Here is a 23,320-nt window from a genome sequence, read left to right as displayed (position 1 = left end):
ACCAGTAAGAAACAGATACAACATAGGAGGTATTAAAATACATGGACAAGTTTCCAGAAATGCTCTACGCTAAAATTCAAGGTACAGTCATAAATTTCTGATCTGAACAAAAGGTGCTATATCATTTAAAAAACCACTGTGGAGAGCAGTGCTAGGTCTACAAAAAGATTGATAACAGCTTAGTATAGATGATTTCCTTTTTTCTGTATAGATTTTGGAAATTAGTAGAAATATATCACAACAGGATCAGTCCTATCAGAATACCTTTTGTTTTTTTAGATGGCAGCTTCAACAAACTGGAGTCTGAGTATCAAAATTTCACTTTAATGAAACAAGCTCCTCATAGGCATCACCTGAAACTTATTTTTTTAAATAAATTTATTTTTGGCTGCATTGGGTCTTCATTGCTGCACACGGGCTTTCTCTAGTTGTGGTGAGCAGGGGCTACTCTTCGTAGCAGTGCGTGGGCTTCTCATTGCAGTGGCTTCTCTTGTTGAGGAGCACGGGCTCTAGGCACACAGGCTCACTAGTTGTGGCTCCCGGTTCTACAGTGCAGGCTCAGTAGTTGTGGCACACGGGCTTATTTGCTCCGCAGCATGTGGGATCTTCCTGGACCAGGGCCCAAACCCGTGTCCCCTGCATTGGCAGGCGGATTCTTAACCACTGAGCCACCAGGGAAGTCCGCTGAAACTCATTTTAACAAGAAAACCTTTTTGTGGTAATATTCTACTTGAAATTCCTAAACTCAAAGGATCTAAAACAGGTACTCTAATGCCTTAGTGATATCACGCTATTTACAAATATGAAGTTAATACAGTGAATGTGTTTCTACTCCCACTATAAAGGCATCAGATAAAAAAAAAGTCTAATCACATAAAGGAATATAAAACTATTTATTGACCACTGTTCACCAGTATTTACAATAAAGTAAACAATATACAGTTGAATAACATTCTGATTACTACAAAGTTATTGTTTTTCCTGGCTTCTGCTGAACCAGTAACCCAAAATACTGAGAAGACTGAGCCTACATTTAAGGAATGGGCTGGGGTAAAGTTTGAAAAAACATGCAGGTCAAGTTTAGATTAGAAAACTTTGTTCACTCATTTATTCCTGCAGATCCTAAACTGCCAACATCTCTAACCACCTGATTAGGTTTCCATTAACAAGTCTGAGACATTCCATGTATCAGTCTTTCAGTAAATACAGCACACAGATTTCAACTTCTTATAAAAGAATGGTTTTCCAAAAGGAAGCTTTAAATGTCCATTTAACTAAGTCTTGCTTGGCTAATTAAAACACACCAGAATTCTTTTATTTTTTTCATTTGGGTTGACAGAGATAAACTTTTCCTTTCGGGGGGTTTTTACATATAAAACTGCATTTATATGATGGTAGATATGGATGCAGATTCTGATAGGGCTGCTTTAAAAAATTATCCAATTTAAATGGTTTAATTTGTCTCATTAATTACAAAATTATTTGAAAGGTTAAGACTTAAATTTTCAATTTAAGTTGAAGTGATTTCTTTTATTGCACAAAATGACAGAATCCCAGAAACATGGGCTCATCCATGGTTGTGAAAAGCTGTTTTTGTTTTGGTAAATGTGTTTAAACAATAACCAAAAAACCCCCAAACCATTTACATATGTATTTTATGTATACACATACAGAAAACCCAGAATGGTCCTTAGGCATATATGAGTTAAATGCAAATTCTAAATTCTGATTGAGTAATGACTATGGAGATTTTCCCCAACATTTAGAAAAGCTGTTCTCTAATGCAGAGGAAATAATATACCATGGTATCAAATGTTCTTTTCTGCTAAAGGAAGCAACTACAGAAAGCTTTTATTTATTCAAAGTAACCAGTGCTACAGATGCAAAAAAAACAAAAACAAAACCCCAAAAAAACCCCCCCAAAACCCAACAACTTCCCCAATACTACTTCAAAACGAACATATCAAACTGGATTTTCATTAGAATGTAGTTATTTCTTCACACTAATAAATCAAAAAACCAAGACCCAGATTTTATATATATATATAAATATATATAAAAAGCAATGCAAACAATTATTGAGCTTCATCTTCTGGACAAGAATGCCAAGTTAGTCTCTCCTCATAAAAAGCAATTACAATTTGAGGACACTTCATATTTGCCTCTTTTGCCAGCACCAAGTCCGCCTCATCTGAATCTTTCCTGTTGTGAGGAAAAAAAATATTCAATTAAAAAGTCTAAACTGTTTTTTGTCAACTGTTAACCATTCACTTAAGGATCATAACTCAATCAAAAGGTATTGCTTCAGGGTTATGTGGTTACTTGTGGCTGTGTTCCAATAAAACCTAATTTTCCAAAACAGGCCACAGTTTGCCACTCGTTGCTTTAGCAAAGTAACTAGAATCATCCTTTTAGCAGATAATTACTCTCTACCTAATGATGGTCAACTATTTATAAAACCTAGGTAGATATGTTTTTTTAAAATTCACAAGTTTTTAAAAAACATTATCTAGTCTTACTTTAAAATATAACAAATTACCCACGCACTTACCATTTCATGAGAAACATTAATTCTCCACTGCTGTCTGTGGCACCAATTATTCGCTCTGGGTCAAGACCTCTGGCAAAACCTCTTGGTTTATCAGCCTGTTTAAAAGAGGTTAAATGATTATTTACATAAATGTTCCCACACATTTTTTTCAGAGAGCAAACTAACTATTAACTTCCAATTTGTTTTCATGATATATAACTTTTAAATAAAAACCTTCTGATGGTGAAACAAATGACCAGAGCAAGAGCCCATATTTAGTACTAAAACACATATTAACTTCCATTAAACTTACAAGTAGAAAAAACAAATCTGGATGTCTAAAATATTCTGAATCATAAATCTAGAAAACAGACAAAACTTTCTTCATTCAAAGACACCAAAAGGCAGGAAAAAACCCCAATCTCTCTTTTTTTGGTAATTCTAAATCAATTAATAATTATAAATTCTTGAAAGTCAGTATTTCAAATTACTTCTAGGAATCGTCTAAATTACCCACGTTATTTTTTAAAGCACACAGAAACTATAAACAGCAAAATAATAAAAACTTTAAAATGAGACTAATCAGTATTGTAATCAATCTGAATTACAGTAAACCTTATAAAATACTTCGTATAAACCAAAACTGTGGTCTGAGGGACTCCCGGGGATGCCTGAGACCTTCTGGAGTATCTGTTTATCTGCAAGATCTCCTCTTTTCATGTATCTGTGACTTTACATTGTCTCTGCATATCTCCACCAAACAACATAGCACAGCAAATCGAATACAGGACTAATGCCTTATTAAGACAGACACTGACAAGATTTGCAAAAATGTAAAATGCCACTCTTCTCATTTAAAGTTATTTTTCATGAAAAGTTATGAATAACATGTAATAGTCTTCGTCATTCTTAACTGAATATACAAAACTGTGTAAGTTTCTACTTTAATTTCTAATGCAGTTAGTAGTGATAGTTATAATCCATATAAACAAGTTTTTTGGGATCCTAAATAATTTTCTAGAGTGTAAAGGGGACTTGAGACCAAAAAAGAGAAGTGCTTACATAACAAATCCTTTCTCCCCATGAGACTTTTTACATCATTATCTCGAGCTCTGGAGTCAGACTGCCTAGGTTATAATGATGACTCTAACCTTCACTCGCTGTGTGGCTTTGGGCAAGTTAACCTCTTTGTGATTCAGGTTCATTTTCTATAAAATACATACAATTAATACTATCTGTTTCATAGAAATTGTAAAGTATATGAAAAGCAAATTAAGTAATTTAGAACACTACTTGGCACATTACGAGGGCTCAATACGGGATGACTATTGTTATTAAACAGTGCTTCTGTTGAGCATGTGGTTGACTTCCAATTTACTTACAACTGCTTCTTAAGATTGTTACCTTTTTGCCTTGGCTGCTAAAGTGTTCAGAACCAAATTTGTAGCCCACCTCTGTTTCCCTTCTGTAAAAAATGAGGGTAATACCTATAAGCTTGACAGAACTGCCATTAAGAGTTAATGGACTGGGACTTCCCTGGTGGTGCAGTGGTTAAGAATCCGCCTGCTGATGCAGGGGACATGGGTTCGAGCCCTGGGCCAGGAAGATCCCACATGCCTCGGAGCAACTAAGCCCGTGCGCCACAACTACTGAAGCCGACGTGCCTAGAGCCCGTGCTTTGCAGCAAGAGAAGCCACCGCAATGAGAAGCCCACGCACTGCAATGAAGAGTCGTCCCCACTCGCTGCAACTAGAGAAAAGCCTGCATGCAGCAACGAAGACCCAACACAGCGCCCCCCCGCCCAAAACAAAACAAGTTAATGGACTGCAAAGTACTTAGCATCTAGTTCAAATGATCAATTTCCTTTTTTGCGATTCGCGGGCCTCTCACTGTTGTGGCCTCTCCCGTTGCGGAGCACAGCCTCCAGACACGCAGGCTCAGAGGCCATGGCTCACGGGCCCAGCCGCTCTGCGGCATCTGGGATCTTCCCAGCCCAGGGCACGAACCCATGTCCCCCGCATTGGCAGGCGGACTCTCAACCACTGCGCCACCAGGGAAGCCCCAAATGATCAAATTTTAAATCCAAAGTCCTGATCAATAAATCTGTATTGTATGTTTAGTCCCCAAGCCTAGATATAATTCAGACCCAAGACCTTTTCCCAAATTGCTGTGTTAGGCCAAAAGGCAGGACAAGTATGTTTTAAAGTTGAGGGTAAAAGCAAGGATTTATGTAATTTGCTCAAAGCCACAAAGAAATCAATGAAGCAAAGATTGGCTCAAAATACACATGCAGTGAATGAACCAATTATCTCATTTTATGCTAATAAAAATTAATAAAAAAATTATTATCCAAGATTATATACTTCAAAATCAAAGTAGTTTGGCAATACAAGGATCATGTGCCAAAGTTTTGGTCACTACCACTCACTAATGATCTATAATCAAAATGTGCTATGTAGATTGTTTTCACTGTATTGTAAGGGATTTTCAATGATCAATTTTGTATTGTTTTTACTTAAGACAGCTGGTCTACATCAGAGGAAATCGTCTGATCTGAAGTCAAATTCATCAATCTATCCAAAATAACACTAGCTCAATTTTAAGTGGTGTAAGCACTTACTAGACATTTACACAACGTAGGGTAAACCATGCCTCCTATCCTTTCTGTCCCAAATATTAAATATTAAGTATTTTTAAAAGGCCTTTTAATGATATTTTTAAAGTACTTGAGTTTTAAAAAGTATTTAAAAAATCAAATCCTTTTACAAAAAGCCAGTTTGCTGGCCAATGTTTTATACGTACAGCATCTCTTTTCTTCTTTGATTTGCTATCATCAGATTCACTGTCAGATAAAGATTTTCTTTTTGTTCCATCTTTTTCTTTACCAGCTTTTTGAGAATTAAGAAATGCTTCAATTAACTCTGGACAATCTAAATTTTCTTCGGGTTCCCAAGTATTGTCTGCACTGTATTCGGTTAAAAAAAAAAATTCATTCAATTAAACATGGTTCATCACCATCATCCAGATCCATTTAATACATACCTGACAAAAAGTCCTCTGTACTGCAGATATTAATCATTTCCCCCCTCCCCTCACATTCTTTTGAGGGAATCTATACTTCCTTTTGTGTCTACTTTCACAGTTCGTACTACGTGGGCAATGTTATTACCTCCAAGGTTAACTGAACCTGGCTCTAGCAGAACAACTGGAACCAGTATTTTTCCAAGTTATGCGGACAACTCACTTTTGAATTCCTCTGGAAGAGCCTTTAAAAAAGGTGGATTCCTGGTTCCCACCTCAAATTACTTTATCAGATTGTTCCTAGGGTTGAGGCCTCCAATACTGTGTTTTAAAACACAGCAATTCAGAGGCACTCTCAAATGTGAGACAGTATTTTCAATTTCTGCTGGGTACTCAAATTGGGAAGTGATATAAAACAGGAGTTGGCAACTCACAAGTCAAATCCAGCCTTTTGTATGGCTGGCAAACTAAGACTGTTTTTTACATTTTTAATTGGTTGGGAAAAAATGTCACAATAAAAGTCACATGGAATTGAATTTTGGGGCCCATAAACAAAAGCATTATTAGAACACAGCCATGTTCATCTGTTTAATGTATTGCCTATTGCTGCTTCTGTACTACATTCTCAGAGTTGAATAGCTGTGACAGAAGCCCACAAAGCCTAGATTATCTACTATGTGACTCTTAAAGTCTGCCAATCCCTTATATACGGCAGAGATGACCATTTCCATGTGTTTTTCAGAAGGGCTGGAAAGAAAATGAATATCAATTACCAAATGTGAAAGTAAGGTCACCCTACACCACTAGTTACAAGATTGCTAACTTTGTGTGCTCTGATCCAGAAAGCCTTTACAGAACTGGACAGAATGAATCATTTTAGAGATGCTAGGAAAGATGCTTTTAACCTCTGGTTACAACTTGGTCTGTTAATGCCCAGACTCTACTTCTTAGAGATTAGGATACAGTAAACCTAGTGTAGGACCTGAATTATGATGAGCACTTCTGTTTAAGACCCACTAGTATACCTTACATAGCGTCACTATTTTTTAATGTCCTCTGTAGGAAAACCGTGTACATTAGCTATTCTTGGTAGTACAGTATCCAACTACATTAAAAAGCAAACTGTACTCTATATTATATAAATTTGACTCTCCAAGGTAATTAACTAGACTCAAATCTGCTCCGTTACCACTGTAGGCAAAAGACATGGCTCTTTTTAAACCTACCTCAAACAAGATACCCTGGATTAAAGGTGCTTTTAAATTTAAAGAAACTTACAGAAAATGGATAAAAAGATCTTAGACTAAAAACAAATTTTAAATGTTACTTAAGTGCCGTTAAACGTATAATAAAAGCACTGAGATTTCTTACTCTGTAAATCCCTTCCACTTCAGGAAATACTCCACCTTCCCATTCACTACACGTCGGTCCAGTACTTTTTCTACCACAAATTCTTCAGGTTCTGCCTCTTCGACTTTTTTACTTTTTCCATTCTGTTTCTTTCCCATTTTTTGCTAAAACAAAACAAGAGAGATTTAAGAAATATCTTTTTTTGATTTTTTTAGTACACTTTAAAGGCTAGACTACTTATATTACCATTGCATTTGACACCTAAATTTCCACTTCCATATCCCAGAGCAGATACCTTCTGAAAAAGTAAAAGTTAACAGATAATAAAACAAAGGAATTCTTGATTCTGTGGCTTTAGCTCAAAACTATCACCCACCACCCTTCACTGAAATAATACAATCAAAAACATTCTTTGAAAGCATTGTTTTATCTTTTCCTGGTCTTATTTCTATGTAGTCTACAAGCCCAAATTTAGTAGAGTTTTCACTCATTTTAACCACAGGACAGCAACAAACAACTATTAGAAACTATTAGAGAATGATACAAAGGAGAATAACTAGTAGTGACAGGTCTTATTAGTGAACCATAGACCCATTAAAACTACAGCCCCCAAACACTAAGACCCCCTTTCCCAATTGAAACACTGATGTTAAAAGCGTCAACAATTTAAGAGAAAAGATAACTGCACAACAAAAACATGGTTCAGAACCCTGATATCAATTGCAGGGTCAACCAATGAGACCATAAATAGGTTAAAAAGGACAAGATCATTTCCCCATAATCTCTCTATATAATGTCACTGACCACCCGGAACAAACCTATAATGCTGTCACTTCAAGAGGCCAAAATGCTGGATCATTTTAATTATCTAATGTGAAAAAATCCTTTTCTTGGCTTCTCAAGAGAAAGACTCTAAAGTGGTAGCCAATGAAACTAACTTACAAGTTTTTAGGTTAGATTTTTTTTTTTTTTTGGTATAACACTCTTTGAGAGAAGCAGGAGACCAAGCTCAACAGACCAATAACTCAAAACAGATTTGTTATTGAAAATGGATAAACTTTCAAAAAAACCCGGAAATGGTTATTAAGAGACTAAGGGGGGAAATCCCACATGTTATGTTCATCTTGGAATCATTTCACCTTAAAACAGGTGCTATTAAAAAAAATTAATTGCTCAGTCACTAAAGTCATCCCTCCTAAAGCATGTAAGCAGAAAAATTAACAGCAATGGCTCAAGACTGCGAAAGACATTTAAAAATTCGTAATCATTTAGAGGTGTACACACACATGTAAGAAATAAGAATCCTCTGAAACTTAAATAATGCAGCAAACACCTGATTTTGTTGGATACCATTCCCCATGTCATATCTTATAACTTTCATTAGTCAAGATACTTGGGTATTGCACCCAGTTAAATAGCCTTCTGACTCCGTACAGTACAAGGAAGGTAATGATGGTGTTAGTGGAAAGAGTGAAGAAAAACTGGTAAAGACCAAAGCTTATCAGACACTGATCCTAAACGAAAAACAAAAAAAGTATGTCCATGAAACTAAGAGGCTAACAGAGTAAACAGGAAAACAAAAATAAACACAGAAAATGAAAGATAAAAAAAATTTGGTCCAAGAAATGAAGTATTTACTACTATGGCACCCATAAACTAGTTTCAAATGCTCATCCTTTTCTTTATAAAAGAAAATCCACCCACTTTCCCATTTAAATTACAGCACCCATTATCTCACAACACTAACAAAATTATTTTAAAATGCAAAGTTAGGTAGATTCTGAAGACTATCAAACTGTATGCAAAGCAATTTAATTTTAATAGAAGCATCTATTTGCTTTCTCTATCTATATTCATCCTCAGTCTCAGGGACAGCTATTTCATTTCCCATCCAATACTTTTGATACTGGTGATTGTAAAGCCAATTTAATTATCTACATTTTGGTTTACTGATTATGAAATTTGAAGGACAGTTCAATCCTGAGGAAGCACAGATTATGCTTTGTGCTTTTTCTATTGATGGCTTTGATGGGAATAAATTATGCCACCAGACAGGCTTTATATTTAAATGTTTCTCAGGATGTTTGACTTAAAAGTGCAATCTAATGATGAAACAAATTAAAAATCACCAACATGCCCTTTATATTGCGAAACCCAAGGGGAGAACACACAAACCAAAACCGTTTTGCTTTATTTAGATGTTTACACTCACCTTTATATACTTGCAATTATTAACGCAATGTGTTAGAATTAAATACTGTGGGAACCATAACTTTGAATTTCGTGATTTTTATGTAAATATTCCAATGGCTATGTTAAAACTCCAAACTTGACATGGCTGAATACATACATGTCTACAGGTTTATAGAAGTTTTAATGAAGCCTAAGAATGCAAACTGTGGGTTTAAGAAACTGCTGGAGAGAAAAAACTTAATTGCTCAAAAGATCCAGAATATCTAGTTTCCTCTTTCCTGAACGTATGTGTGATGTTTTTTCATGTCGTGTATTAAAAAAACCGCACTGCAATGATTTAAGTTTAAGACCCTTCTGTATTTTAGAATAAGCAAGTTTGAAATATGACAGTGACCAATTCGAAACATTCAATGACTTTTGTCTCCATCTAAGTGTACAAGGTAACTGTGCTTTAAACAGGGCAATGCTGAAACTACCTGCTTCCCCTAGAATTCAGTAGAGTGATTTAGAGAATAGTATGCCAATCAACAAGGGCTTTATTGCTTTGTCTGTGTATGCTTGTAACATTCTTCCAGGTCACATAAGTTTTGTATCTTTATTTCAAGATAAGAATACTTGGTAAAAATTTATTTCGTGCTACTCTCCCAAGATTAGGTTTCTCTAAACGAATCAAGACACTATTAAGCCAAGTCAATAAATATCTCAATGTAGTAATTTCCTTTTTGCTCCTAACTCTCCCCGTAATAACAGTGGGGCGAGAAGGGACTGGAAACTATATATGGATGTAAATTTCTCAACCACAGAGATGCAAAGTTATAATTTTTGGAGAAAAAAAGTTTGTGTTAGATCCTTAAATATTTTAGGTTGTCATTAACTTACCAATGTAGTTTTATTGGACGCCATTTTTTATTGCAGACTTGAAGAGCTATTACTAGAAAAATGCGTGACAGTTAAAAAAGTTTGCAAGACACAAAAAAGTAGCTAAACATAAGTTTTGTTTGGATTCCAACCCCCACCTAGGTAACTCACGTTATCAAACATGTATACAAATCCACAGAGAAGCAGTTTTGAGATTCTGCACGAAGTAGTGATACATGCCTAAGAGTATATCAGTGTTGTAACCAAGTGTACCTAGATAACCTTACCGGGCACGTTAGTACCCGAGAAAGCTTTACAGGGTAAAAAATAGACAATTTTTTTTTTCCCCTATCCAAATCCCACTTATAACCATAGTCAGAATTTTTTTTAAAATGGCCAAATAGTTTGGTTCAAAATCAAATGACTGCCCAAACGATCACAATAACCAATTACTGTGAATTTCTCCTCTACACTTAACAGTCCAAACAGTCGCCTATGTAATGTAATCCCAACCTGGTTTCTTCTTAGCAACCCTCCCTTTCCAATCACTAGTTAAAAAATTAAAGGAAAAACACACCGAGATGTTCCAGTCCCATTTTGTGCCACTTTTGAAACCAAATCACTTCTTTTCTGCACTTTCATCCGCTCCCCTTAAGCCCCTGCCCCACCCGGCTTAACAAGGCCTTAGCGCCCGGCCCCCGCCCCGCCCCCTCCCCCCCACGGGAGCGCGGGCCTCGTGGTCAGCGCATCCGCGGGGAGAAACAAAGGCCGCGGCGTGGGGGCTCAAGGGCACTGCGCCACGGGGCCCGCGCCTCCCGCGACCAGGCGGCGGCCACGTAACGAAGCGCCCGCCGCAGCCTCCGGACATCGGGCCGCGCGGATACGGGAGAATGCACCGCCCTCCCTGGAGGCCCAAGTCGCCGACCGAGGCCGGGAGGGGAAGGAGAGCCCCTCTTCTTGATCCGGGATGGGGGAGGGGAGAAAGAAATGCGCTTTGTCTAGAAATAAGGCAGTTGTCGCCACAGCTTTCAACCTTGGGGAGAAGAGTCTCGTCCCCTAAACCAACTACAGACGCCGGCCCAGCGCCAGGCCCGCCGCGGGGTCTCTGTTCGCCTCTCCTTTCCTTCCCACCAGCTCCTGATTCAGGGTTGGGCGGGGAAGGGATGGGAAGCGGGGAACTGGGGGCCTCTGGGGCGCATGTGGTATCTTAAGCAACACCACCAAGTGAAAGCTAGAGAAAAAGAAAGACACCGACTTCACCGCCTCCGAGCTGCTCCGGGTCCCGGGTCTGCACCGTCTCCGGCCCTGCGCGCCTCAAGCTCCAGCCACATCCGAAGGGGAGGGGGCTGGGGAGCTGCGCGCGGGGCCGCCGCTGGGGGGAGGGGAAGGTGGCACCGCCCACGCCCGGCGGCCGCGAGGGGCGGGGTGGGCGCGCGCCCCGCGGCGGGGAGGGATCGTGCGCCGCGCAGTGCCCGCCGGGAGCCCGAGCCCGGGAGGGAGAGGGAGAGGGAGCTGGAGAGCGGGCGGTGACGGTGGCGCTTACCGTTCGTGGCGTGGCGCCTGGTGGTCCTCGGAGGGGAGGGGAGGGAGAGGGAAGGGGTGGGTGAGGGCCGTGACCGAAGTCTCCTCGGCGGAGGTTTTTCCTGCTTTGCAGCAGTAGTGGCTGGCGCCAAAACAGGACTCCGCCCACTTCCTTGCCCCTGGGGTTGGGTGCCTCCGAACGCTGGGGGTAGGTGTGGGGGGGGGAATCGGGAAATAAAAACGAGCGCCCCTTTCGACTACCCGCGAGGTCGACCCCAAAACCGTTGGCCAGGGTTAGGTTGGTGGAGCGTGAAGTGTAATTTTTTGACTAGAAGTCGCTTCGGGTGTTTCCGGAAGGGGCCGAGTTGGTGCTCCGCGCAGAGAAGGAAGGGTGGGGGAAGGAAAAGGCAGTAGAGAAAGCTACTAGGTTTTTTTAAGACGGGGGTGGGGGGAGATTATCAAAGCGTTGCTATAAGGACCACCTCCGGGGTTGAGGGGGCTGGACCTCTGGGCTGAAGATTAAGCTCCTCCCAACAGCGTTAATTTTAAAATGCGCGACCGTTTCTCACCTGCCCTGCGCTAAGGCGGGGGCTGGACCCAGTTCCGAGAGTCAAATACGCAGAACTCGTGCCTTCCACATTCACAGAGCCCTTTTACGCAACTGACGTCAAGCACCACTACTGGCCGCAAGGGGGAGGGGCACGTACTTGGCGCAAGGAGGTCGTAGAGCGTTCCCGCCATTGGCGGCGGTTAGGGCGTTTACGCAACGGCCTGACGTAGGGGCGGACGCGTTAGTCGGGGGGAAGGTTCTAGAAAAGCGGCGGCAGCGGCTCTAGCGGCAGTAGCAGCAGCGCCGGGTCCAGAGTGGAGGTGCTCCTAGCGGTGTTGTTTCTCGACCAGCGGCAGTTCTCACTACAGCGCCAGGACGAGTCCGGTTCGTGTTCGTCCGCGGAGATCTCTCTCATCTCGCTCGGCTGCGGGAAATCGGGCTGAAGCGACTGAGTCCGCGATGGAGGTAACGGGTTTGAAATCAATGAGTTGTTGGAAAGGGCATGGCGAGGCCGTTGGCTCCTCATTGGAAGTCGGCCATCCGCCTCCGTGGGAGAGCGGCAGCGAAATTGGGCCACTTCAGAAGCGGCTGGTCTCAGGATATTTTTGAAGAGGGGTCGTTTAGTGTAGGCCTGATGGTACAGCGCTTTCCCCACCCTCAGTCTCCCGGCGCCATTTCCCTTTGCTGGGGGTGGGGGATGGGAAGCTTCCACATGGCGGACGCAGCCCCACTTTAGTGAAAATGGGGCGCGGAGGCAGGAATTCCTACTCCCTTTTTACAGCACGCTGGTTTGGGGGCCCCGGCGTCTCCGCGCTTGAGCGTTTCGGCGGGCTTCGGGTCCTCGCGAGCGGGACTGCGGAGCTTCCCCTCCCCCCTCCCGGGAACCGGATTTGGCGGCCGCCATTTTCATTTCTCTCCTTCCTCGCAGTGTTTTCCTTTTAACTCTCTAAGTTCAACTAGTTTTACTCTTTTAACAAAGAATAGAAGTGGTTAACTTTTTTTTTTTCGGACTGTTTTCATGCCGTTTCGAGGTGGACTCCGAGTGTGTTGTGAACTCGGGTCTTTAAAGTCTTGCGCACCTCATTAGAGGCTCGCTCCCTTCCCCTCGATGAAATGGCGCCATTGCGTTCAGGAGCCGCACCGAAGGGCGGGGGGAGGGGGCGGCGTTCTCCAGGGCGGGTTCGCACGGCTTAGGAGGAGGTAAAACCGTATAGGGTGTCGGGCTCGGTTTGAGGCGAGCGGTAGTATGAAGACCACATTTTGTTTTCCAGCCTTTGTTTATTTGAGTAACGGTTTTATCTGGGTCTGCGGTAATTTTAAAAATGAAGTTGAATCGTAGGAAAGTTTAGAAGATTTAGAGCCATCGGCTTACTACCAACTATGTGGGAGGCCGTGGGGGAAGGAGGTCTGTGGGGGGGCGGCATTCCGGTTCAGAATCCTTTATTTTCCTGAAGGATTCTCTTTGAAACGTAGTATTTGTATTTTAAATATTATTTTTACTGGGAAATTTAATCTTTACTGGGCAAGACCACAGGTATTTATTAGTGATAAGCTAGAAATCATGATGAAAATGAAATAAAAATGACTTTATAGTTGTACACTGGTTAAAACATGGCTCAGTCCTTCAATGCGTGTATTGCTATATACAAAACTTTTAGGCTGGTCCGCTGTGTGTTTGAACTTTGTCACTTGCTTTTCTCGTTTATGTTTGCAATCATGGTTGATGATTACATTGATAAGCATAAGGTCTCAAGCGAAGGGGGTCTACCTGGGTATTTTCCTTGACCCTAAGCACGCTTATAAAATAACTTTGTTTGTAATCGATAGTGGACAGCGGGTAAGTTTGGAAAATGAGGTAAGTAATGAGTTTTTGCCTTTGTTAGTGATTTGTAAAAGTTGTTGTAGATGCATTTTTTAATCTATTTAATTTATTTCGGTTTTAAAAGGCCTATTAACTGACAATATTTGGAGTAAATAAAATTTGCTTAAGAGTCCAAATATCAGTATGCTAAGTAACCTCTATAATTGTTTTTTAATTGTCTCAGGAGCTAGTTTGATAATTTGTTTTCAAAATTTTCAGAATCCTGAAAAGTTAACTATATAGGGGAAAAACTGAATTGCTTATCGCTGTATTTTCTGAGTTGTTGGGAGAATGTCATGCATGGAGAGAGGAACTTCATAGAACTATGGGTTGAGAGTTGTAATGCTGTTTGATAAGTTGGTCACGGACATTGTGACTAACTTTCGTTTCTGAATATTCTTAGTTTTTTAACCTAGTCAACTGAAAACAATGACCCATCCTGCCTTAACTCATAGCCCAAAATACAGAGCTGTTAATGCAACTTATTTGTTTGTAAGGATTGAGGTTTCAGCCCAGGCTCTTTTTCTTTTCACATGTGAAAGTTGTTTATGCTGTGTAATTTGCCAGAAGACCACTAAGTTCAACATGGTGAAGTGTAAATTGTAGTACTTTGTAGCTACGGGATAGTCACAGTGGTCATTTAAATATTTTTATGGTTTTGAAAAGTGAGATGATCACAGTGTCTTACTATGTTTCTGCTTTTATGCTCAGTAACGGTTCAGATTGTTTCTGTGTTGTCTACATGTCAAAAACTAGCTATGTTAAAACTTTTTAAAGTTTTATACCGTTAATTATGAAAGTTATTCTGTCTTGATCAGAAGAGAGGTAAATTTTAAGGATATTTTGGTACATATATTGAACACTTAATGTTTTCTGTAATGGAGAGTTGGTATATGGGGAGAGAATACTAGGTTTTTGAAAATTGCGTTACATTAGAATCACCACCAGAGGGAGAAATGAAGGGAAACTCACTTTTCAAATAACTGAATCCTGAAATAAATGGCAACTCTTGGTTATAAAAAGGCAACAATTTTTATATTTTAAAATTTTATATTTAAACGGAATATTTTAAAGTTCTCTGTTCTGGGTTATAGGATTGGATTCAGATTTTGATAAGAATCTTAGCTTTTCAGTCACCAGGGAGTAGATTTGCTCCTTTTTCTTCAGAAAGTTTTTTAACTAAGTTATGCTAGATTTGTTTAAAATAATTTAATGTGAAGTAAATTTAGATCAAGCGTTAATGATTTTGAAACGTGTGTAGTTCAGCTGAGGCAATTTTTTTGGTGTAACACAACTAATGCAGTTTAACATATGGTTTAAATTTGATGTAAGTTTTTTTTTTCCCCCCCAGAAAACTTTAGAAACTGTTCCTTTGGAGAGGAAAAAGGTACTCTGCCAGCAGGTCACCTCATATTTAAGAATTTAATTTCCTGAATACAAAGAGAAAATGTAAATAAAAATTGAAATGATGTTTTCCTTTCCAGAGAGAAAAGGAACAATTCCGTAAACTCTTTATTGGTGGCTTGAGCTTTGAAACTACAGAAGAAAGTTTGAGGAACTACTACGAGCAATGGGGAAAACTTACAGATTGTGTGGTACGTTAAGTGTGGAAGTGCTTAGGGATAGTAGTCCTTCAAGTGTTGGGTTTCTCTGTTTAAAATGAGTGAATCATGGAGAAAATCACTTAAAAATTCATGTTCATTATTTTAAAATGCTGTAAGTGATGAGATTAAATAGTAACATCACTCCTTTGGATTTAAAGGTAATGAGGGATCCTGCAAGCAAAAGATCAAGAGGATTTGGTTTTGTAACTTTTTCATCCATGGCTGAGGTTGATGCTGCCATGGCTGCAAGACCTCATTCAATTGATGGGAGAGTGGTTGAGCCAAAACGTGCTGTTGCAAGAGAGGTGAGCAAATACATAACTTGTTTGTTCAAACAGTTTTGAGGAAAATTCCATTTCGCTCTTGCTCAAGATTAGAAAGTGACTTTTGAAAGAACAAAGTTATCTGTATTTAGCTCAAAGTGGTTTTGTTTCTTTAACAGAGCTTCGTTGGGTTTCTGTACTTACAATTTCTTAGGCTAAGTTGTTTCAAAGACTAGGTTCTTATTCATAAGGTGCCTTAGTATTTGGTCATAGGATAGGAGCCATGTATGTTACTCAGGTAGTGTGCCTTCATTCATGTTTGTGGTTTCTTCAGTCAGGATGATTTTTTCTGTTTCAGGAATCTGGAAAGCCAGGGGCTCATGTAACTGTGAAGAAGCTGTTTGTAGGTGGAATTAAAGAAGATACTGAGGAACATCATCTTAGAGATTACTTTGAGGAATATGGAAAAATTGATACCATTGAGATAATTACCGATAGGCAGTCTGGAAAGAAAAGAGGCTTTGGGTTTGTTACTTTCGATGACCATGATCCTGTGGATAAGATTGTGTGTAAGTGTCCATAAGTGCTAGGGGTGTGGCTCTTTCACATTTTAAGTTTTGAGTATGTTAACACCTAAAACTTTGTTAAAAAGTAAAGTTTAACTTGTAACTTAGTTAATATTATAGGATGCTGACTTAATGGATTCTGAACTTTTCATTACAGTGCAGAAATACCATACTATCAATGGTCATAATGCAGAAGTAAGGAAGGCTTTATCTAGACAAGAAATGCAGGAAGTCCAAAGTTCTAGAAGTGGAAGAGGAGGTAACTTCAATTCCATTTTTTTCTTAAGATTTATTTGTATAAGTGTTTGTTACTAACCAGGGTATTTATTGTAGGCAACTTTGGTTTTGGAGATTCTCGTGGTGGTGGTGGAAATTTTGGACCAGGACCAGGAAGTAACTTCAGAGGAGGATCTGGTAAGTCTGCCTTCTAAGTTTAGAAGGGTGAATGTGCTTGAAAACTCTGAGTGAGTTTTAATTAGAATCTAGGAAATCCAGTGTAATTTTTAAAAAGTTATTCTTAAGATCTAATGTAGGTTCTGTCCTGATGGGATATTCTGATTTGGCTAGGCAAGAGGTAACATTTTAAAAGTCCTGTAGTTATAGTCAAGGACAAATAATTGACTAGATCCTTTATGGTTTTCAGTTTCTGGAAAAGTTAAGATAGTGCAGCCATCTTAAATTTATGAGGTATTCCTGAATAGTTGGTGGAAATATTGTAGAGGCTTATATGTGTAAGTTTGAAGAGGTCTGTGTCTTTGTTTTTTTGCTTTGGGCTTTATATGTAGGTTAATCTGAATTAATGTAGTGTGGTGCCAGCAGAAAAACTGCCTTTGTCCATTGTCATTCCTTTTTATAAATTAATATCTTAAGTGGAGGTTTGCCAAGTCCAAGCCCCAAATCAGGCAGTTATCCTGATGATGAAATTGAATCACATACTTTAGTGTATTTTTAACACTAAAATACAGCATAAAATACACAGTAACACCAGTGTACAGCATAAGGGGAATGAGTTCCTAATAACTCTTATTCATAGATACTAATAGATAATGTGGAGGAAGGGAGGGTAAGGAATTGAGTGGCATGAACCACAGGAAAATAATCATTTTTTTTTCCTGCCCTTAACAGATGGATATGGAAGTGGTCGTGGATTTGGGGATGGCTATAATGGGTATGGAGGAGGACCTGGAGGTCAGTTTCTTCTACGCGTCTTTTAAGATTTAATCCCACTGTGTGTTGTCCATTTTTGAGTGTATACATGAAATTTTTCTTAATGTTTTACCTTTTGTAAAGGGATTAGGTGATAATGGTTCAGTTATTTGGATTTTTATTCTGATGTGCATCTTACCTGTTGTAAATTATAAAAGGAAAAATATGGTTGTAGGTGTTTGTGTACTCTTGCAAAATCAGTTGGGTAGATTTTAAATGAGAATTTAAAAATGCCATTTAAAGCTGTCCTGTTGTTTTTCAAGCAAGAGGATTAAAGATAGATGTGATGCTTTGTATACTGTTTTCCTGAAAAAAGTATAGAAAAGTGGTTATGAGCAAGATCAACATGTAAGGGGAATGTATATAAGAGCCCTGTGTTATCTTAGCTCTTACCAAGATGAGTCCAGGAAGATAATGTTCCAAAAGTCCCCGAAGGAACTTTTCCAAAACATACACAAGTGTGCTCCTGTGTCTAGCTAAGGTGGTGAGCCACTGTTAAATATCAAGTGATATGTTTTGTTGAGGTACAGAAAAGAGTGATACTTGCTGACAAATGTCTTAATAGAAAGGAACAAGACATTTAAAACTGATCTAAATAATAGGCCTTATTTCTGGTTTTGCCCTCTTCAGGCATGACTTAGGAGTCACATAAGTCTCACTATTTCCAATATTGCTTTGAAATCCAAATATTGATTTGGTTTGAGAAAGATGAGTTTTTGTACTTACTGTGCAAGTAATCTGAGAATACCAATTTAAGTTTAATTACATGCAAGTTTGCTAATTTCTGGTCCTCCCCCCCCAGGAGAAGGGTGGTGGGCATTTTATTTAAGAGACATGGTAATTCGCAAGGAAACATGAGTTGGGAACTTAATCTTTTGGACCAGCAGGAAGATGTGGTACTTCTACTTTGTTCTATTAGTCTACACATTTTGTCTGCCCCACCCCACCTACAACCTTACACAAAACATAAAAAGGATTTCAGGATACCTTGCAGAGAATCCATGATGTGTGTTTAGTTTTAGGGGAGACTTGTGGCATTACAGGTATTTGTTTCAAAGGTTTTATCCAGTTGTTAGTGGGTAGGCATTCCCCACCCCCAACCGTTTACCAAGGTTGGATATCAGAATGTGCCCTTGAGGATTTTAGAGATTTTGTAGAACGAATATCTTACTTAAAAAATACGTGTTTTGGAAAGCTGGAAGTGGGTGTTCAAATGGCATTGAAAATATTAAGTAATTACTTAAAGGCTTATTTTATAATAGGTGGCAATTTTGGAGGTAGCCCTGGTTATGGAGGAGGAAGAGGAGGATATGGTGGTGGAGGACCTGGATATGGCAACCAGGGTGGGGGCTACGGAGGTGGTTATGACAACTATGGAGGAGGTAATAAATTCACCTGCATCTTTATGTGGGAATTTGGATTGGAATTAATGATTCTCAACACGTGAGATTTTTCATTTCATTGTTGTTGATGGTTGTCTTTTTTTAAAAAAATGTAGAATTGTAGATAGGTGTTTTGCATTTACTCTGATTTGTGGGGAATTTTAAGTACTTAGCATGTATCACTGGTTTAATATTTGGTTGTGTTATGGGGTTTATTGTACAGAAATTTCCAAATTGTTTACAGGAAATTATGGAAGTGGAAATTATAATGATTTTGGAAATTATAACCAGCAACCTTCTAACTACGGTCCAATGAAGAGTGGAAACTTTGGTGGTAGCAGAAACATGGGAGGACCATATGGTGGAGGTAATTTATTCGATTTTTCAAATTTGTGATGAAAATATTAAGTGTTGCATGACTTCGAAGAAAGATAACTTTCAAGTTTATTTATGCTTTGGTAACACTTCCCATCAAATACACAGTGTTATTAAGAGTAAAATTTTGGGAAAATAAAAATGTAACATCACTGGGGGGGATTGTTGTGGTGGGGGTGGGATGTTCAGTGGTATAAAATATTTTGGGGTTATTAGTGAAGTGGATTAGATGTTTTCAGTGGCTTTGGCTGATTAAGAAAAAGCCAGATAAAATTGCTGAGCATATTGCAAGTGGTATAAATTTTGTATGACTCTCAGAAAGCTAATTTAGTAAATCTCAACTTTTCGTTCAGATCATTGTTGAGAGTCGTTAGTGGGACAGAAGTATAGATTTTTTTGTGTTTCTTATGCTGGGTATACTTCCTTAAAACATCTTTTAAATGATCATGGAAGAGAGCTCTCTAAAGGAGTAGCAGTAGTAAAATGTTTTCCAGTTTAAAGGAAAAAAATGAAAAATCTGTGAATCTGGATAATTTAATCTTCTGAGTTAACGAGGCTAAGGAGAAACAAGTAATGGTCTCTGATCTGCATGTTTTAAGTAGTGTATGGCTGTAAAATAAAATCAGCTGTAGAACTTGGGAAATCAAAATAAGTTTGCTTTCTCTTGTTCCAATAATTCTAGGAAACTATGGTCCAGGAGGCAGTGGAGGAAGTGGGGGTTATGGAGGGAGAAGCCGATATTGAGCTTCTTCCTATTTACCATGGGTAAGTAGCTTTTAAGTTTCACGTTATTAATGTCTTGGGAGACCTAGCTGCCAGGAGTTAAAGCTTTTTAGGATCATGTTATCTTTCCTTAAAATCTGGTTAGATGGATAATTTCATAACCTATTTTTTTTTTACTCTTTACTTCTGTTGAAACAGGCTTCACTGTATAAATAGGAGAGGATGAGAGCCCAGAGGTAACAGAACAGCTTCAGGTTATCGAAATAACAATGTTAAGGAAACTCTTATCTCAGTCATGCATAAATATGCAGTGATATGGCAGAAGACACCAGAGCAGATGCAGAGAGCCATTTTGTGAATGGATTGGATTATTTAATAACATTACCTTACTGTGGAGGAAGGATTGTAAAAAAAAAAAAAAAAATGCCTTTGAGACAGTTTCTTAGCTTTTTAATTGTTGTTTCTTTCTAGTGGTCTTTGTAAGAGTGTAGAAGCATTCCTTCTTTGATAATGTTAAATTTGTAAGTTTCAGGTGACATGTGAAACCTTTTTTAAGATTTTTCTCAAAGTTTTGAAAAGCTATTAGCCAGGATCATGGTGTAATAAGACTTAACGTTTTTCCTTTAAAAAAAATTTAAGTGCGTGTGTAGAGTTAAGAAGCTGTTGTACATTTATGATTTAATAAAATAATTCTAAAGGAAATTGTGTAATTATAGACTTTTTATTTTAAATAAGTTAAGGAGTGGGTAGTATAATTAAGGTCCGTTGCAAAGCTGTTGTTATATTTGTGTAAGATAAATGCTGGTCAGATATAAGTGTGTTGTCTGCAATTCATCAGGATTAAATTATCTAGATAACTTAAGGGATATCTCTGCAAGGAGAAACACCTTTTTAGATCTTTTAGATGCTGCTTCTTCAATGCAAGGAAAGGAAATAACCCCAGCGAGGTACTCTTCAGGGATACAGGTCTAGTACAAGAGAACTCTTGACGGCTACTAAGTTCAGCCAGTCTTAAGAAACTGTGCTGTTTCTACAAAGCTTTAACTACAGTAGTTTATAAGGATGCCAACGAAAGCTGAGGGTGTAGAGCAAAATAGTTCTAAGCTTCAGTTAAACTTCTTTAGGTAAGATCTCATTTACTTTTCCTTTCTTAATTTTCCTCCCCAAAAGATAAACTAATACTCTTTAATGGTCTTTCAGTATAGTGGTTCTCATGTAGTTTAACATAGCTATAAATTGAGTTTAACAATTTATAAACTCAAGAGAATAATTTTATAAACCCTGTTTTCCAATCTGTCATTTACTTAAATTATTTTGGTTGTTTTTTTCCCCCCTTTTTTTCCTTCTTTCCCATCCCCCTCCCCCTCTATGAAGATTCAGGTGCTTAACATATCATTTTTTTCCCTGCTGGAATTTTAGCATTGATATGAACCATGGACAAGTATATTCTGCTGCCACAAAGACTGTAAAGTGCTTCATTTCAACAGCTGAGGCAAGCCAAGTGATCATTAATAAAGCTTTTCTTGGTTCCTTCAGTGGTGTTGGTAGTGAAATGGTAGGTAAAAGTTAGGCTGCAAGTTGAATGAATCATGAAATTTCCCATCGTTACACCCTTGTGTATTCACATTTCTTGGATCAAGTGTTTTGAGTGAACTAGGGTTTTTTTTTTTATTAAAAATAAAGACGTGTTGTTCTGTTATTTTGATACGGTTCTAGCTTTACATGCTTATCAGGATCAGGCTAAGGAGAAGGTAGGGCAAGATGGTTAAATCTACTTTCAGATAATTTATATTTATGAATAAAAGTGTCTACATTATAAATCTTGTAAGTATCCAATTCTAAATACTTAGGTTTAAATGTGGTAATTCTTTCCCAATCCCTAACCTATAGGAGAGACATAGGTTGGCTGCTGAAGTTTCATTTCTTAGATGTCATCAGAGATTGATTGCCTGGCTTTATCGCCTTTTCAGGAATGTGATAATCAGGGCATAGTCTACTGTATGCACCTGTGAGTCTTCTTTGATCCTAAGACCACCACTGAAATTATTTAGGTTCTTTGGACAAACATGATAAACTTCTTCAGATACTTTTTTTTTCCTTTGGCAGGAAGGTGTCTTGCTGCAGGTAACTAATGAAGAAGTGGTCAACCACAGAATCTTCAAGAAATAAGAAATTCTGTACCATCTGAAAGTAGTTCTTGTTGGTGCCTTCATTTTAAAAAGCACTCTTTAAGATTAAAGGGAAATGTTTTCTGATAAAATAACAGACTTCATTTAGTACAGGTTCTTAATATAAAACAATTACAAATTGAGTATTGTTTGTAACGGAGTAACATCAGATCAGCTAGAGAGAGAAATGTATCGTGTTTTGAATTAGGTTTTGTGAGTAGACAGATTAAAATTCTATTTTAAAGTTTATTAAAATAAATACTTTTGTATTCAAATACTTGGTGTAATGTTTACACATAAAATGTGAATCTTGTTCTATGAACATTAAGTTGTCTAAAGGATTGCCATCCACTAGATTTCTAAAGCAGTTTCACAAAGCAATGCATATTGCCATTTTCCTTTCAATATGGATAGACAAACGAGAAAAGCACTGTGGACATTATTGGCTGTCCCTAATAAAATGCCATTCTTTATACACTGTATATTCAGCGTTTGAATAATGCTACAGATTTCTGGCTTTGCCTTGTATGTTTAACATTGCTGGTGGTGTTTTTAAAGTCATTACAGATTCTAACCAGCTAAAGTGGTCCAACCAAGTTTAAGTGGCTGTGCAAAAGGCACTGAGACAAAATCTGTCATTTCTCTCAAATGTGAATTAGCTCTGTTTCGTTATACACTTAGTATCAGGTGGTTGTCTTAAAGGGTTAAACATGGTGGATAAAATTTAATAGCAAGCAGTGAGTTTCTTACTTGGATGTTCACCTGAAATGAAAAACCAGAAAAATAGGGGACAAAGAGTAAAGGTTGACTTGTTCTAACTATTTCTTTTGGTTTTGATATGAGGTATCTCACAGGTAAGTCAAACTAATGAAGGCTAACGGAAGATGAGCTTTGCGTCCATTGTCAGCTATAAGTTTGTTTACATTTGGCTGTGGATTTACTAGGAAAAAATAATTCTTAATGTCTTAAAAATGTCTAGCTCTACAAAGAAGTTAACTTTTGAAGATAAATCAAGTTGGTATAATACGACCCTAAAATACCCAGCGTTTAACACCAGCACAAATAGGGGAAGACATCTGTATTACGTATTAATGGGGCAAAATGACCTAGCTTATTGAAACATGCAATAGGTAATGTTGAGTATTTTGT

At 38.4% G+C, this 23,320-nt stretch overlaps 2 protein-coding genes across 7 annotated transcripts; one reads left to right on the top strand and one right to left on the bottom strand.

The window, feature by feature from the left end:
* Positions 1-874: 874 nt before the first annotated feature.
* On the bottom strand, positions 875-11,555 carry CBX3 (chromobox 3). 3 transcript variants are annotated; one of them, XM_060108736.1, is made up of 6 exons: positions 11,496-11,555; positions 9,974-10,025; positions 6,923-7,065; positions 5,333-5,495; positions 2,552-2,646; positions 875-2,202 (listed from the first exon to the last, which is right to left on the bottom strand). In XM_060108736.1, exons 2-6 carry the CDS (start codon positions 9,995-9,997, stop codon positions 2,076-2,078), a joined length of 552 nt encoding a protein of 183 aa, XP_059964719.1. In that variant the 5' UTR covers positions 9,998-10,025; positions 11,496-11,555; the 3' UTR covers positions 875-2,075. The 3 variants fall into 3 exon arrangements, with proteins under 3 accessions (XP_059964719.1, XP_059964718.1, XP_059964720.1); XM_060108735.1 differs by lacking the exon at positions 11,496-11,555 and adding an exon at positions 11,208-11,317; XM_060108737.1 differs by lacking the exon at positions 11,496-11,555 and adding an exon at positions 10,124-10,142.
* Positions 11,556-12,272: 717 nt separating this feature from the next.
* HNRNPA2B1 (heterogeneous nuclear ribonucleoprotein A2/B1) lies at positions 12,273-22,446 on the top strand. 4 transcript variants are annotated; one of them, XR_009533403.1, is made up of 14 exons: positions 12,274-12,488; positions 15,236-15,271; positions 15,369-15,479; positions 15,647-15,793; positions 16,110-16,320; positions 16,475-16,576; positions 16,651-16,731; positions 17,443-17,505; positions 18,786-18,905; positions 19,150-19,272; positions 19,963-20,045; positions 20,202-21,127; positions 21,423-21,558; positions 22,110-22,446. XR_009533403.1 is itself a non-coding variant. In XM_060108734.1 (12 exons), exons 1-11 carry the CDS (start codon positions 12,483-12,485, stop codon positions 20,022-20,024), a joined length of 1,062 nt encoding a protein of 353 aa, XP_059964717.1. In that variant the 5' UTR covers positions 12,273-12,482; the 3' UTR covers positions 20,025-20,045; positions 22,110-22,446. The 4 variants fall into 4 exon arrangements, 1 of the variants encoding a protein (XP_059964717.1); XR_009533404.1 differs by lacking the exon at positions 20,202-21,127 and having other exon boundaries at positions 12,273-12,488; XR_009533405.1 differs by lacking the exon at positions 15,236-15,271 and having other exon boundaries at positions 12,275-12,488.
* Positions 22,447-23,320: the final 874 nt, after the last annotated feature.

Source organism: Mesoplodon densirostris, chromosome 9 (genome assembly GCF_025265405.1).
Source record: "Mesoplodon densirostris isolate mMesDen1 chromosome 9, mMesDen1 primary haplotype, whole genome shotgun sequence".
Classification (NCBI taxonomy): domain Eukaryota; kingdom Metazoa; phylum Chordata; class Mammalia; order Artiodactyla; family Ziphiidae; genus Mesoplodon; species Mesoplodon densirostris.
Note: the sequence above shows the minus strand (reverse complement) of the source record. Positions and strands in the feature narration are given on the sequence as shown.